This window comes from Panthera pardus, unplaced genomic scaffold (assembly GCF_024362965.1).
Source record: "Panthera pardus isolate Hobbes unplaced genomic scaffold, ASM2436296v1 HiC_scaffold_8, whole genome shotgun sequence".
NCBI classification, from domain to species: Eukaryota; Metazoa; Chordata; class Mammalia; order Carnivora; family Felidae; genus Panthera; species Panthera pardus.
The window spans coordinates 80,855,401-80,872,092 of NW_026527013.1; the positions used below are offsets into that span (position 1 = coordinate 80,855,401).

Sequence of the window (16,692 nt, forward strand, 5' to 3'; positions counted from 1 at the left end):
ATTCTTCTAACTTACTGTTAGTAAGGGATCTTTATTAGCTGGATCTATTAACTACCCACCTCAGAGCTTTTTCATGGCGAGTTGAAGAAGTCACCATTCCTCATAACCTCCACCTCTACATGGCACCAAGCTGTAGGACCCTTCAAGGCTTTGTGCTTATCAGAGTATGAGGGAGGGAGGAGAGACAGTGAGACATGAAGAATAGGCATTGATTAGATGCCACAGACTGATTAGGGCAGTGAGTTATTAGGATAAAAGAAAAACAAAGATTGGGAATAGAAGGATTTTCAAATGCAACCTTCAATCCTAGAAGCTTGAATCTATGCGTTATAAAGTTCAGGGATACGTATGCGTGCGGTTACTTTTTCATTACAGTATTAAATCATTCTCAAATTCTAAATTTAGCATTATCTGGCTTTCTTCTCCCCACAGCCAAAGATGATTTAATAAACCAAACACTGGTGTCCCGTAAAGGGTGGAAGATAAGTTTCATAGTCTGACATATCTGGATTTGAATTCTACCACTACTGCTTTTAAACTGTACAATCTTGAGCAAGTTACTTTCTCCGAGTACCAGTTTCCTTCTGTGCATCAGAAAGATAATAATTTCTTGCCCTTACAAGTTTATGTGTTTTAAAGAAGTGTCTATTTTAGAACCCAGCATGTTATAGACATTCAGTAATATGGTTGCCATGACAAAATTAGTTCTATTTAAAATTTTTCAGTTGTTGAGCATTGTGCTTTCTAGTAAATATTAAGAAAAAGAGGAAGAGTTTACTTTCTCTAGCTAAAATTGCATTGGGTGTTTGTTAGTTGATAATTAAGAAATCCAGTGTCCATTCAGTATCACATAGCCCTATGTCGCCAAAGAGTCACTTCATTCAGAAGTCATAGCTAAGTAAGAAACTAAATAGTAATGCCTATTTGTACCTTAGGACATGTGCATAGAGAAATTCTATTTTCCTGGCTGTCACTGCAGTGCTTTAAACACACGGAGAAAACAAGCTACAGAGCTGTCAATCCCAGGCAACCAGAAATAGTTAATTAGCAGAAAAAATTACCAAAGCTAATGTGATCGCTTTCTTTCTTCTTTGGCTTCTCTGCATGAACAGTTACAGCCGAAGCATGGGGACTTGCTTAGTTATGCCTTATTTAACTTGACCAACTGGAGGGTGTTGTGTCAGCCTGAATGAGAGCCTCCCAGGGCTGTCAGCATGCACAAAGGAGTAGTAAGTTCCTGAGACTCCTTGGAACACTGTAAAAGTTACCTATTAATTCCCAACTTCCAGCAGGCTCACTTGGCAGAGAATTTCCGTCTGATTCCTCATTACTCCTCTCATGGCATGCTGTGGTCAAAGGAGGCAACTTTTTTAAAAAGGCCTGTAGTTATATAATGCTATCATTTTTGCACTGCTTTTCATAAAAGTCACAGCAAAGCGTGGTTTCGAGTTGAGACAATGAAATTGTGTTATGCAATCATAGGACATGAGAGCCTCAAGAAAGGGAAAATCATCAATTTTTCCTTTTGAACTGGACCAAACATTGCTTCTTGATCATTACTTATATGTATCTATTACTTAGTTAATACAAGTTAAGTGTTTAAAAGTCAAAAGAAAATAATTTTGCAGATGAAATAAAGTTGCTTAACGTATATGTTGTTGTTTTCAGGAAGGACTGAGGATGTTTATTTCAAGAGATCTCGACTGTACCAATACTATGTATGTCCAGTTTTCACTTAGATTTATAGCAAAAGGTAAGCTATTTCTATGGGTAGAATTCATTATTTCCCTTCAGAAGAACTCCCTCTTACCTTGCACAATTACTCCCCCACAAAGAAAAAATGGATTTGAGGCCCATAGATTCTCTTACATGGAAGAACTAACATAAATTTGAGTAAATAAACATTCACAAATGTGCTTCTATAATCTAAGTTCGTCTTAATATAAGGGTTAGGTAACTACTGATTTTGCAATAATTTCATATAGGTGTAGTAAGTAATCATGCTAGTTCTACGGTAAATTTATCATCATGTCCCTGAGTCTTTTTTCCACCACCACTTCCTAGGTGTAAGAATTTTATGTTTTAAAATTTTAACTTATGGAAATTTTGGATTTTCTTTGACAGATGTGAACCCAAAAGAGACAGCTCTTTGCCACTATCACCTTTCATATTAACTAAACCATTTTCTCGACAAATAATGCCATTTGGATACAATAAACTTTCAAGTTGATTTTTGCTTGTATCCTAAGATTTAAACGTTTGACCTTTTGTAAAATTGCGATGCCTGTAGAATCAAAATTTTCTGATGTAATATTTCCTAACTGAAATATAGAAAGATATGTGTTCATATCTGAGAAAGAGAGAGATACTGTCATGTGAAAATCTAAGATCTGGGGTGCATTTTGAGGTACATTCATACAGAAAGCCCCACCTGTCATAGCTTTAAGCTGCCTCCCAAGCATTTGGACTATAAAGCCTCTATGCAAATACAGGTCAGCTTATGCATCAGTGCCCGAAGAATAGTCTCTTAGAACATACCACTTCCCCATTTTTATCACAATATGTTTTATGCCTGTGGTATCTTCTTTTTAGGTACCCCAGAGAGGTCTCACTCTATTCTATTACAATTCTCCATCAATGGGGGAATCACTTGGCTCCTAATGGATGAATTTTACTTCCCTCAAACAACAAACATACTTTTCATTAATGTCCCCTTGCCATATACTGCCCAAACCAACGCTACAAGATTCAGACTCTGGCAGCCTTATAATAATGGTAAGAATGCCCATGTTCTCCTATGATCAAAACTGACTGTGACCTTTTAACGTGTGTTTCTAAGATGTGGAGGGAGTGTTTGTCAACTGAGTGGTTTAGTTGTCCATAACACACATTTTGCATGCTTCCCTTTTGAGGAGTCTCAATGTATATTTAACTTTATATATCTTTATCACCTCTTTGTACTTGACTCATAAGTTCTCTTGCTAATGTAAATATAGCAAAAGCCTCTTACAGAGCTAAGGTTTTTAAAAAATAATTCAGCATTATCATTAGCCACTCATCAACTATAACTACATTCTTGCTAAATTCATTTAGGAATACATAGTTCTTCTGAATGTGGCATTTCAGTAGTGAGATAGAACAACATTGTAGCAAAATACCATGACAAAAACAGAGGGACTTACACCAAGCAGTTAGTGGCTTAGATAAAATATTCTTATCACATACACTCGCTTCCGTGATAAGTTAAAGCGAATGTATAATTTAATAGCATTTTCAAATGGTTACAGAAAATGATTTTACAAATTTGTAATGTTTTATTGCTTCCAATATTTCTATTAACTGCTGATTATAAAGGACCAGACTCTACCAAATCATGCATTTAATGGCCTGAGTAAGCATGGAGATATCACATTAAGCAGATTCTTTGCAAAGGTAACACAGAAATGGATAAGAAAACTGTACTGCTGTCTCTAAAATTTAACCTGAATATTTACTTTATAACTCATAAACCAAAGAAAAATGTAACTTATGAACAGTAAAAATAATCTTTTAAAATCACCAAATAAAAGTGGAAAGAAAGAAAGAAAGAAAGAGAAAGAAAGAAAGAGAAAGAAAGAAAGAAAGAAAGAAAGAAAGAAAGAAAGAAAGAGAAAAGAAAAAGAAAAAAATGTGGGAGTTTCACAGTCCAAAGGATCATTGTCTTCACGGTATGATTAAAATGCTTACCTGATTATTATTTTTATTTTTTAAATTTATTTTCAAGTTAGTTAACATACAGTGTAGTCTTGGCTTCAGGAATAGAACCCAGTGATTCATCTCTTAAGTGTGACACCCACTGCTCATCCTGAAAAGTGCCTTCCTTAATGCTTGTCACCCATTTAAGCCACCCCCCCCAACCTGCCCCTCCAGCAACCTTCAGTTTGTTCTCTGTATTTAAGTCTCTCATTACCTGATTTTTCTTCACTGTTTTCACCAAATGCTTCCAAAACAAGAAAAGAGAAGACTACTTGAATTAGAACAGTGATAGATTTAGAGAGACGCATGTGACTTCATTTAAAACTACAGGCTCCTATTTCTAGATTCTTTGTTTTTATGGATTTTTTAAACTTTTTATTTATTTTTGAGAGACAGAGGGAGACAGAGCATGAGCCAGGGAAGGACAGAGAGAGAGGGGGACACAGAATCTGAAGCAGGCTCCAGGCTCTGAGCTGTCGGCAGAGAGCCCGATGCCGGACTCAAACTCATGAACTGTGAGATCATGACCTGAGCCGAAATCGGACACTTAATTGACTGAGCCACCAAGGTGCCCCTCTAGATGCTTTTATTTTATTTTATTTTATTTTATTTTATTTTATTTTATTTTATTTTATTTTTAAGAACTGTAGTAAAAGTAAAAATCAGTGAGGAAGCAACCTTGGGGAATCCTGATGTTTCTGGTTGGCATGGTCTTATCTCCTTGTTTCCTTCAGTCCAAACAGTGCTTTGCAAAAGCAGCCTGGGTTTGCCCTTCTTATCTACTCAGTAATATCTTTAAACACCCAGCCTATGCTGCTGAATCAAATTCTGTGACAGCCTAAGTAGTGATTTTACTGGTTTTCTGTACATTCCCATGTCGCTTCAAATAAACATAAAACTTTTGAAAAGTGTTAAGAAAAAAAATGTATATAACACAGGGTATTTTCTTCTTTGTAGTTTTTTTTTTTTTTTTTTAATTTTTATTTGAGAGAGAGCGCACGGGAGAGGGTTGGAAGGAGAGAGGGAATCTCAAGCAGGCTCTACGCTCTGCAGCGCAGAGCCCAACATGGAGCTCGATCCCACAACTCTGGGATCATGACCTGAGCCAAAATCAAAAGACAGACAATCAACCAGCTGAGCCACATAGGCGCCCCTCTTCTGTGTAGTTTTTAACAATTAAATAAAATTATGCATTAGGACAATGTTTTAGTGACCACAGCCCTTTGACCTGACCAAAGCGTGATGCTAAGTCATGGGTTGACTCTAAAAGCTCATTAGTTGGGGCACTTGAGTGGCTCAGTCAGTTGAGCGACCGACTTTGGCTCAGGTCATGATCTCACAGTTCATGAGTTCGAGCCCCACATCGGGCTCACTGCTGTCAGAGCAGAGCCTACTTGGGATTCTCTCTCTCTGCCTCTCTCTGCCCCTCCCTGTTGGCACTCTCTATCTCAGAAATAAGTAAACATTTAAAAAATAAAATAAAATAAATAAATAAATAAAATAAAAGATCATGAGTTTCTCCTTGGATAGACTAGTGTACCTCAGTTTACAATCCACAGACTTGATCGCCCATCTTCACAGATTTAGATATCTTACAGATTCCACTAAACCGTGAAAACATAACTCAAATCCCATTCTTGGGGGTTGGGCGGGGGGGTCGTTAGCACCACTGTAACTGGAAGGCAACGCACTTTCACAAACTGTTTGTCTCAGCTTCCTGAAATCAGTGAGGCTGTTCCATGCTATGTCAATTTAATATGATTGAAAACTTAATTTTTTCTCCTACTTGAACCACTGTAGATACACTGTTATATAGTTTCTGTTTCTTTTTCTGGAAGGCCTATATCTAACCTGTTGTCACTGATTGCCTTCTTTACTTTCTTCCCTTGAGCAAAAATATGTCTCTGATTTGTACCATTGGAAAACCTTTTTTTAACCCAAAAATGCCTTAGGTAAAAAAGAAGAAATCTGGATTGTTGACGACTTCATTATTGATGGGAATAATCTAAACAACCCTCTGATGCTTCTGGATACATTTGACTTTGGACCCAGAGAAGACAATTGGTTTTTCTATCCTGGTGGTAACATTGGTCTTTATTGCCCATATTCTTCAAAAGGAGCACCGTAAGTCTTTAATTGAGATGCTAAAAATAAAACCACTGCTGTACACAAATCATGATGAACTTTTGCCCTAATGGATTTCTGGTTGTTTTCTTATATAACAGTGAGGAAGATTCAGCTATGGTATTTGTTTCAAATGAAGTTGGTGAGCATTCCATTACCACTCGTGACCTGGATGTGAATGAGAACACCATCATCCAGTTTGAGGTACTTGACTCTGTTCTATCAGAAATGCTTTCAGTTGTATCTTGAACAAAAGCCAGGAAAGCGAAGGAAAATCTCAGATAATTTCATGCATTATAACTTCCCATTTTTGTGCAAGGACCAAAAATGGTTTTACATCACAATTCATTTTTATTAGCAGAACCAATTGTCCTACTAAGGCTTACTTCTGAATTTTTGTCCTTTATGTATTACATAGTCTCCCACCTACTACAATGGGAAGTTGTTGAAATAAATTATTTTAAACATTTTAAAAATGAAAAGAGCCATGCTAATCTTGTGTTATTGTTTTCACGGTTTTTATGCATTTAAGACCCAGTCAACATAATGACCATTATACCCTGCCAGCACATTTCTATGATGTGTATCATGGTGCCGTGAATTTTAACACCACACTATTTTTATAATTTTTGTGTATTTCATTAATATTCATGGACCCCTTATAATTTTGAGGAGAGCAAATTAATAATGTATAAAAGAAAACTTTTATGTGTTTTGAAGACTTAGATAAAATCAGCAGAAGCAAGGGTGTGCTGTGCCAGCATTCAATATCATTAACTTTCAGAGGTGCTTGTTTCATAGCTGAGGTCTATATCAACCTTTGGGAAGGCATAAAATAGTGCCTAATTGCATCAACAAAATTGTGAATATTTGTTTTATTTTTTATTTATTTTCATATGGGTCTTTAAATTTTTTTATATTTTTAATTTTATTTTTTATTTTTTTAAATTTACATCCAAATTAGCATATAGTGCACCAATGATTTCAGGAGTAGATTCCTTAGTGCCTCTTACCCCTTTAGTCCATCCCCCCTCCCACAGCCCCTCCAGTAACCCTCAGTTTGCTCTCCATATGTATGAGTCTCTTCTGTTTTGTCCCCCTCCCTGTTTTTATATTATTTTTGTTTCCCTTCCCTTATGTTCATCTGTTTTGCCTCTTAAAGTCCTCACATGAGTGAAGTCATATGATTTTTGTCTTTCTCTGACTGACTCATTTCACTTAGCATAATACCCTCCAGTTCCATCCACATAGTTGCAAATGGCCAGATTCATTCTTTTTGATTGCCGAGTAATACTCCATTGTATATATATACCACATCTTCTTTATCCATTCATCCATCGATGGACATTGGGGCTCTTTCCATACTTTGGCTATTGTTGATAGTGCTACTATAAACATGGGGGTGCATGTGTCCCTTGGAAACAGCACAGCTGTATCCCATAGATAAATGCCTAGTAGTGCAATCGCTGGGTCGTAGGGTAGTTCTATGTTTAGTTTTTTGAGGAAACTCCATACTGTTTTCCAGAGTGGCTGCACTAGCTTGCATTCCCATTGAATATTTGTTTTAGATTAACTATCTGTAGCCTCTAAATTAGACTTCTCTTTTGCCTCTCAAAAGTTCAGAGACCAAATGATGCCTTCGTGGAGAAATTATTCTGTATCTATTTTAAACTTTGTTTTATTTTCTAATGCTATTTTAAGTTACTTAAATAACTATTATATTTTCTAAATTGATGCTTAAATGTTAATAAAAAGTAGTGCCTGTGGCCCTGTTCTGTTATCAAAAGGATCTAGGTAGAAACAAATGCCTGTAGTTGAAAAGTTTATCAAATGTTGATAGTTTACTCATCAAAAGGCACAAGGAGTAAGCTCAACAACAAAAATTATAAATATATCCAGTTGCTACAACAGCAAGAAAATATTAATCTCAATTGCAAGAGGGGAAAATTTCATAGAAAGAATTATATGCATTTATTTAATTAAGTTTTAGTTTATTTACTTGAAAGCATGGAAAAAGGAATGAAGTGGTTATTTACCTAATGATTAAGAGGATCTTTCTGAGAAACACTCTCCCTGTACCAGGGAAATGGTGACAGTAATTATATTTTGTTTTGTTTTAATATTGAATACATATTAAAGTTTCTTCACATGCAAAACTTGGGGGGTTATTTGTAAGGTGTCACAAGAAGGAAAACAGAAGCTCTTCCAGGTCTCCTGGATGGCTCAGTCGGTTGAGCGTCCGACTTCAGCTCGGGTCATGATCTCGCAGTTTGTGAGTTCAAGCCCCACGTCAGGCTCTGTGCTGACAGCGCAGAGCCTGGAGCCTGCTTCGGATTCTGTGTCTCCCTCTCTCTCTGCCCGTCCCCTGCTCATGCTCTGTCTCTCTCTGTCAAAAATAAATAAACATTAAAAAAATTTTTTTTTTTAAAAAGAAGCTCTTCCTATTTAGCAGACTGAAAAAAAAAATAAACAAACAGCTAGTGGTTAGAAATAAGGAAATGGTCTTTTCATTATGACTTGCTTGGCTTGGCTATGAAAGTAGGCCAGAGGTAAAATTTGGACTCTTTGCCAGACTCTGCCTTCCCCACTTCCTAGCTTTTTATAAAATGAGGGAAAATAAAATTTTTATGAGGTCCTTTGAGGTTCTTTATGGAAAAATTATTATTTGAAGGTAATATATGATATTACTCAGTTAGGCAAAACAGAATTTTAGAGTGTTAAATATTTCAGCAAGACAGTTCCCAGGAAAATGGACTCTCGAGAAAATAATGAAGTGGTGAATCATTTCAAGGCTTGTTGCTCCGAAGTAATTTGTATGATTTTTTTCCTTCTTCCCCAAGATCAATGTTGGCTGCTCCACTGATAGCTCATCTGCTGATCCGGTCAGACTGGAATTTTCAAGGGACTTTGGGGCGACCTGGCACCTGCTACTCCCCCTGTGCTACCACAGCAGCAGCCACGTCAGCTCCCTGTGCTCCACCGAGCACCACCCGAGCAGCACCTACTACGCGGGGACCACCCAGGGCTGGAGGAGGGAGGTCGTGCACTTCGGGAAGCTGCACCTTTGTGGGTGAGGACACTGCACTTTTCTCATTGGACGGTTTTCTCGCTGATGTCATCCTTGACTTGCCACTTCATCAGGGGCATCTTCCAGCTTACGTTTCTTCCTCATTCTCTGCTTCAGCAGATCACTGGATGTTCAAAACATAGGACACTGAGCTGACACTACTCACTTATAGTTTGAGGATAGATTTAAAAGAGCGCTCCATGGGGCGCCTGGGTGGCTCAGTCGGTTAAGCGGCCGACTTCGGCTCAGGTCACGATCTCGCGGTCCGTGAGTTCGAGCCCCGCGTCGGGCTCTGTGCTGACAGCTCAGAGCCTGGAGCCTGTTTCAGATTCTGTGTCTCCCTCTCTCTCTGCCCCTCCCCTGTTCATGCTCTGTCTCTCTCTGTCTCAAAAATAAATAAACGTTAAAAAAAAAAAAAAAAAAAGAGCGCTCCATGGACTCCACCCTGTAGTGGTTTGTATCCCCATGGGTCTTTATTAGATCACTTAAGAAGCAACAGAAATACGATTCTCTCCTAATGTAATTCTCCCCCCTCCTGCCCCACCTCCCAATATAAATGCAGTTAGAATTTTATGACTTTCAGGACGCCAGTATGGCTCAGTCAGTTAAGCGTCTGACTTCAACTCAGGTCATCATTTCACAGTTCACGAGTTCAAGCCCCGCATCAGGCTCTGTGCCAACAGCTGAGCCTGCTTTGGATTCTGTGTCTCCCTCTCTCTGTGCCCATGCCCAGCTTGTGCTCTGTCTCTCTCTGTCTCTCTCTCTCAAATTTTAATAAACGTTTAAAAAAAAAGAATTTTATGACTTTCAGACATCTACCTGTGTCCCTTGTGTAGGGAAAGGGCACAGCTGGAGGATGGAACCCCACAGAAAATCTAGATGTCTCATTAAAAAAAAAATTGCTCCACTCTCTCCCCCACCCCCCACCCCAGGCATTTCTGCTTTTTCAACCTCTCTCAGCATTCTTGTTACATATATTTGACTCTTCTGTTGAAAGCTATTTGGAGATAAAGGACTTCAATTCTAATAGAAATGAAATGAAAAGTATGGTTCAAAATATAAAACTAATAATACAAGTGAACAAAGAGAGGAAGTCAACAAAGCAGGCTGCCTCAGAATTTGTCTTTTCTCTCAGAAGAAAGAACTCATTCTTTCAGGAGATGTCAAGAAAAGAAGAAAGTACTAATATACTTTCAAGATGGAAATAGATTTACATTCCCAATGTGAAACTCAGCGTAATTAGAAGGCTTGGGTCTTCAAGCAAAACTACTAATACCTAGTACTTTTCCAAAAGGGTGAAAGTGAATTTTCACATGTCTGCATTCTCTTTGAACATAAATCCATTTGCTTCTCATCATATCATCAGCATAATTTTTATAATTTGACTGCTAAGGACTTGAATATTTTGTGCTTTCAAGTACATCATTTGGTAATTCTTGCTATTACACCAGGATATTATCCCAATGGAAAATCCCAACTGTTTAAAAAAAAAAAAAAAAAGCATTACTAAGCAAAATGTCCTCAAGAAGATAGGGCTAACAGTTCGGCCAGCACAACCAGAAAGCTGCCATCGTGGACGGTGGGAGGATTGTGTGTAGAAGAATAGGGCAGGGAGAAATAGCTCAGGAAAAACTTTTCAGCCAAAATCAGTTGTATTATTTAAGATTATATGTTGCAGGAAATATAAAGAGGCTTACCAAAAAGTAGAAGAGCTTACTGGAAGCATACTGGGGAGGTTGCATGGACCCCACCTAGAAAGTGTGAGGACCTCAGCAAAAGGAGTGTGTGACCCCCATTTTTATCATGCTGACTTTACTCTCACTCAGCAAATCATAGTTCTCATGTGCTGGAACTCTTAATTCCATATTTCTGGAAAAGAAAATCTGAGTCACTCATCTACAGCCAGAAACCTAAGCAATGAACAGAAGCCTAGCTGTCAAAACTCCATGTAGTTAGCATAGGCAGGGAAAAGGCCTACTGGCCAATCACACAGACACCTATGACCAAAACCTTAACCATTATGGTATTGTTGACAGCCCCAAGCTTGCTTTCTCTCTCTCTCTCTCTCTCTCTCTCTCTCTCTCTCTCTCTCTTTTTAAGTTCGTTATTTTGAGAGAGAGAGCGCGCACATGTACACAGGTGGAGAAGGGGCAGAGAGAGAAGGAAGAGAGAAAATGCCATGAGAATCTCCTCACTGACAGCATGGAGCCCTATGTGGGGCTCAAACTTACAAACTGTGAGATCATGACCTGAGCCAAAATCAAGAGTTGGACGCTTAACCAACTGAGCCAATCACGCACCCCACCAGGCTTTCTCATTAATGGACCTCTAATTTCCTCCTGTTCTCAGCTAAGAATTGGATTAACTAGGAAACAACCCTAAAGATAAGTTGTAGGCTGTGAGCTAAATTTTTTTAACAACTGAGACTTGTTTCAGCAAGTTCCCACATGGAAATAATCCCCTTTAAAGAAGTATGCAGTAAAGTCACAGGACAGTGCTCCAGTGTCATGGAAATCACCAAACTTACCATTGGTAATGTCCATTGGGCTGTGTTGATGCATAGGGAAATACAATTTGGAAATCTGAGCAAGAGAAATTACAAGGCAATATAATTTGAACAAGAGAAATGTATATATTTTCACCTATTGGTTTGGGGTGTCAGTTTAAAATATACCTCCTCCAATTTTAAAGGTACAGAACTTAGACCATCATGCTATTTGTACTCCGTGCCATTTTTATTTCCATAAAAAAAAAGTATATCTGTTGAAGAGGCATGCCCACTCTCAGAATGGTTTAAACCTACCTTTCAAATTGCCTTCAACCATTTCTTGCAAAGAGAAGATTTTGCCTTAATAGTGTTGTCTAGTCCATGTTTCAGTAAAAGAATTAGCACTCTTCTTAAAACCCACACAGGCATGAATTGCTGGAAGGCAAAAGTTAAATTTTCTCCAACTCAGTGAACCATTCCTTGGTTTGTATTCAACATGGTACATAGTGACAGCACAAGCTAGATGCTAAAATATATATTTATAACCCATATTTAAATGACCCCTTTCCGTGCACATTACTAGGCACCAGGTACCCAAAAAGTATATGAAATGTTTTCAGGTGCAGAAATGACCATTTTTGCCTCCACATACAGTCCGTTCACATTTGAAGCATGAAGTATTGAGCTTTCATCGAGTTTTATTCACATCACCTTTGTGTCCTTTTTGTCTAGAGTCTTTTTGTGGTTAAAACTTCCTAATTGCTTTTGCTTTACACACTTTCATAATGAGTCAACCAAAACCCCCGTTTAATGAAAGCACTGTTGTGTGCTTGCAATTTTAAGTTTACGTTTAAAAAACAGGTCCTTTTGAATACCGCTGGCTTGGGAGAACAGACGCTGACATTCATCAGGGAGGGTGGCAGTGAGAAATTTTCAAAATAAGATTTCAGCAGAAGGGAACCACAGTGGAACCAGACCCTTCAGCCCATTTATCATAGTGCTTGCAGTTTCCGTGTCAAGGCAGGTGAACAATAATAAATATCCAACCAAGGTGGTTCATTTGTATTCAGAACATTTGAATAAATAAGAAGTTCAAAAAAATCCATGTAGGCTTTTGTTCAAAGGAAAACTCTAGCCATTTCCCTCAGCTCAGCAGTCTGAAAGTTCAAAGGGTAGAAAGTGCTTCTTGCCAAGACTAAACTCTGACAAGTATTTTAAAATAAAATGTAATTATGAACTGGCATTTTGGGAGCAGCTCCATATAGTGGGAGTCTTGATATAAACAATGAAATTAGGGTTAAAATTATATGTGGGAACTTGACTCCATCTGCTTTACTATCTACTAAACTTTAGAAGCCTTATAAATACTTCTAAAATTGACTTCTAATTTCTGTTTCTCCTTATTTAATTCTGAATTTGGTTTCTATGATAACTGGAAATGGGACAGATTCACAGGGCACAAAAATGAGTGTGTATGCCATGTCTATAGCCATGCCCTCAAAAATAAACCCGTCTTCTTTGAACTGAGTTTTGTGTAAACCCGTCTTCTTTGAACTGAGTTTTGTGTATAATAAAATACTAAACTATTTCTTGACTGCTACCTAAATCTGTAGGTTATTTCCAAGAAGCTAACTTATCATCAACAATGTGATAGCACAATTTACTTACAAATAAAAGAGAAAATTATCTTTGATTTAAAAAGAAATTAAGATGGGGCACCTGGGTGGCTCAGTTGGTTAAGCATCTGACTTCAGCTCAGGTCATGATCTCAAGGTTTGTGAGTTCAGACCCACATTGGGCTTTCTGCGGTCAGCAGAGAGCCTGCTTTGAATCCTCTGTCCCTCTCTCTCTGCCCCTACCCTGTTCATTCTCTCTCTCTCTCTGCTCCTCTGCTCACTCTCTCTCTCTCAAAAATAAATAAAGGGGTGCCTGGGTGGCTTAGTCAGTTGAGCGTCTGACTTCGGCTCAGGTCATGATCTTACAGCTTGTGGATTCGAGACCCACATCAGGCTCTGTGTTGACAGCTCAGAGCCTGGAGCCTACTTCGGGTTCTGTTTCTCCCTCTCTCTCTCTCTGCCCCTTCCCCACTCACACTCTGTCTCTCTCTCAAAAAATAAAAAAAATAAATAAATAAAATTTTTTAATATATAAACAAACATTTAAAAAAATAAAAAAGAAAATCTTTAAAATAATAATTAAAAAAGTAATTAAGAAATAAGAGGCATCTAACCAAACAAATTTGATTTTGTCACTCCTCTCTTTAAAATAATCTTGTGCGGGGCACCTGGGTGGCTCAGTCGGTTAAGCATCCAACTATAGCTCAGGTCGTGATCTCACAGTTTGTGAGTTCAAGCCCCACATCAGCTGTGCTGACAGCTCAGAGCCTGGAGACTGCTTCAGATTCTGTGTCTCCCTCTCTCCCTGCCCCTCCCCTGCTCGCACTCTGTCTCTCTTTCTCAAAAATAAACATTTAAAAAATTAAAAATTAAATTAAATAATCTTATGCAGTTCTCTGTTACCAATAGGATAAAATCCAAAAACCTCAGTCTGGCTCTTGAGGCTCTTCACAACAAATGACAAACAACATATAGTGTATATGAAACACTGTACTGGGCACCACAAAAGAGTCAAAGAAGAAAGAGGCATAGGCATTGGCCTCTAGGAGCTCAAAATTAATAGGGGAAATAGGTACACTTTTAAATATCTCCAGCTGGGATAACTATAATAATGGAAATTCTGTCAAAAATATGGCAGAGAGAGAAAGTAAAGGACTAGTTATTTCCCATATGACCCAGCAATTCTATCATTCTACCCAAAAGAATTGAAACTAGGTATTCGAGCAAATGCTTGTACACAAATGTTCATAGAAGCACAGTTCACAATAGCCAAAAAGTAGAAACAAACAGATGTCCATCAGCTGATGAATGGACAAAGAAAGTTGGTATACCCATACAATGGAATATTATTCAGCCATAAAAAGGAATGAAATCTGATACTTGCTACAACCTGGGTGAACTTCAGAAACATTATGCTATAAGAACAAAGCCAGACACTAGAGGTCACATATTGTATGATTTCATTTATGTGAGATATCTAGTATAGGTAAATCCATATGGAGAAAAAGGAGATTAATGGTTGTCAGGAGCTGGGAGTAGGGTGGTATGGACAGTGACTACCGAATAGGCATAGGGTTTCCTTTTGGGGTGATGAAAATATCTTGGAACTCCATAAAGGTGGTGGTTAGCTCACACTGTGAATGTGCTGTCACCAGGTTATACACTTAAAATGGCTAATGGTTACTTTTATATTATGTGAATTTTACCTCAGTTTACTAAAAAAAAATTAGTTATGCAGAGTGTAGACAGATAGGGTGGAGACAGCTTCACCAAAGAAGTCAATATTGAAAAAGGTAGAAGGTCAGTTGGAATTCGACCCAGTGATAGGATTGGGAAGGGCTTACAGGAAATAGGAACGTAATTGGCAAAATCCTGGAGATTGAGGAATAGAGTTTGTGTTCTTGAAATGTCAACTCGTTTTTTCTACTTCTTGATTGTGGTGCAGAGGTGGTAACTGCCCACTACTCATTGATCAGATGTACTTACTTTGAAAGCGTATTGTTCTGTTCATTCCATTTTAAAAGACTTGTACCTCTTTTCCAGATCTGTGCGTTTCAGATGGTACCAAGGATTTTACCCTGCTGGCTCTCAGCCCGTGACATGGGCCATTGACAATGTCTATGTTGGTCCCCAATGTGAAGAGATGTGTAACGGACATGGGAGTTGTATCAATGGAACCAAGTGTATATGTGATCCCGGCTACTCAGGTCCAACTTGTAAAATAAGCACCAAAAATCCTGATTTTCTCAAAGATGATTTTGAAGGTAATCACTTAAAATAAGTTCTATGTAGCTTTGAAAAAGAACTTACATATTAAATGCAGGTAATTAAAAGAAGTGGTCATTGAGGCACCTGGGTGGCTCAGTGGGTTAAGCATCCAACTCTTGATCTCAGCTCAGGTCTTGATCTCATGGTTGTGAGTTCAAGCCCTGCATTGGGCCCCACACTGGGCATGAAGCCTACTTAAAAACAAAAAAGGTAATCATTAAGTTCCACTTTAATATTTCATTATTTATCCTTACAATTGAGACCACCCATGCCTTCAGTTAGTTCTGAATTGTATAAGGTTCTTTTTTTGAAACAATGGTCAGTGAGAATGAACAAGACCATGATTGAGAAAACTAAAGCTATTTTCACCACTTTTTCTATCACGTGTAATTTATGATTAATGATAATTTTAGAAAATGTTTCCCCACTGGATGTTATATGTAAGCGATGAACCACGAGAATCTACCCCAAAAACCAAGAGCACACTTTACGCACTGTATGTTAGCCAATTTGACCATAAATTATATATTTAAAAAAAAAAAGAAAAAGAAGAAAAAATGTCTCTAGAGGGTTAATCTTGGGTAGAGGGAACAAGTTTCCAGAAATGTAAATTCCTGTCATTGTTTGTCATCAACTCAATAAGCAGCCTCTCATTGCTTTCTGTACCTTGGTTTTATACCTAGAATCTAATGTCATTATGTATGATGGTAATGTTATAACGTAGAAAAAAAGGATATAACATGATGATAATGTTATACTCATATAACGATTGAAATTATTCACAATTAATTATATCCATTGGAGATATACTCTGATAAAACAATGGAAAAATATTCTAAGAGAACGTCTTGAACTAATGTCATGGCTATGTGTTTTAGGGTAGTGAGATTAAAAGCTTTTTTTTTCTTTTCCCCAAGTTGCTTATAAAATTGTTATAATTATGGTTTTAAAGTACATTTTAATATTAGGTATATTAGGTATATCAATACGATGAAGTATGATGCAGCCATAAAAAGGAATGAAACACTGATGGATGCTACAACATGGATGAACCTTGAAAACATTATGCCACATGAAAGAAGTCAGACACAAAAGGCCACAAATCATATGACTTCATTAATGTGAAACCTCCAGGATAGTCAAATCCATAGAGACAAAAGGCAGATTAGTGATTGGCAAGGGCTGGATGAAGGGGAGGTGGGGAATGACTGCTTAATGGGTGTAAGGTTTTTTTTATGGGTGATGAAAAAGTTCTGGAGCTAGGTGGTGGTGATGGTTGCACAATGTGAATGTGAATGTACTAAATGCCACTGAGTTGTTTGCTTTTAAAATGTTGGAGAGAAGCCTGGGTATCTCAGTGGGTTAAGTATCCAACTTCAAGCTCAGGTCATGAT

General features: G+C 37.9%; 1 protein-coding gene across 3 annotated transcripts in view; it reads left to right on the plus strand.

Moving 5' to 3' along the window:
• RELN (reelin) overlaps positions 1–16,692 on the plus strand; it is a 525,148-nt gene that overhangs the window by 438,633 nt on the left and 69,823 nt on the right. For all 3 annotated transcript variants that reach the window (XM_019451245.2, XM_019451247.2, XM_053898155.1), the window contains exons 37-42: positions 1,669–1,753; positions 2,593–2,775; positions 5,688–5,859; positions 5,961–6,063; positions 8,700–8,929; positions 15,074–15,294. In XM_019451245.2, the coding sequence (XP_019306790.2) occupies positions 1,669–1,753; positions 2,593–2,775; positions 5,688–5,859; positions 5,961–6,063; positions 8,700–8,929; positions 15,074–15,294 (994 nt within the window). The remainder of the gene's footprint in view (positions 1–1,668; positions 1,754–2,592; positions 2,776–5,687; positions 5,860–5,960; positions 6,064–8,699; positions 8,930–15,073; positions 15,295–16,692) is intronic.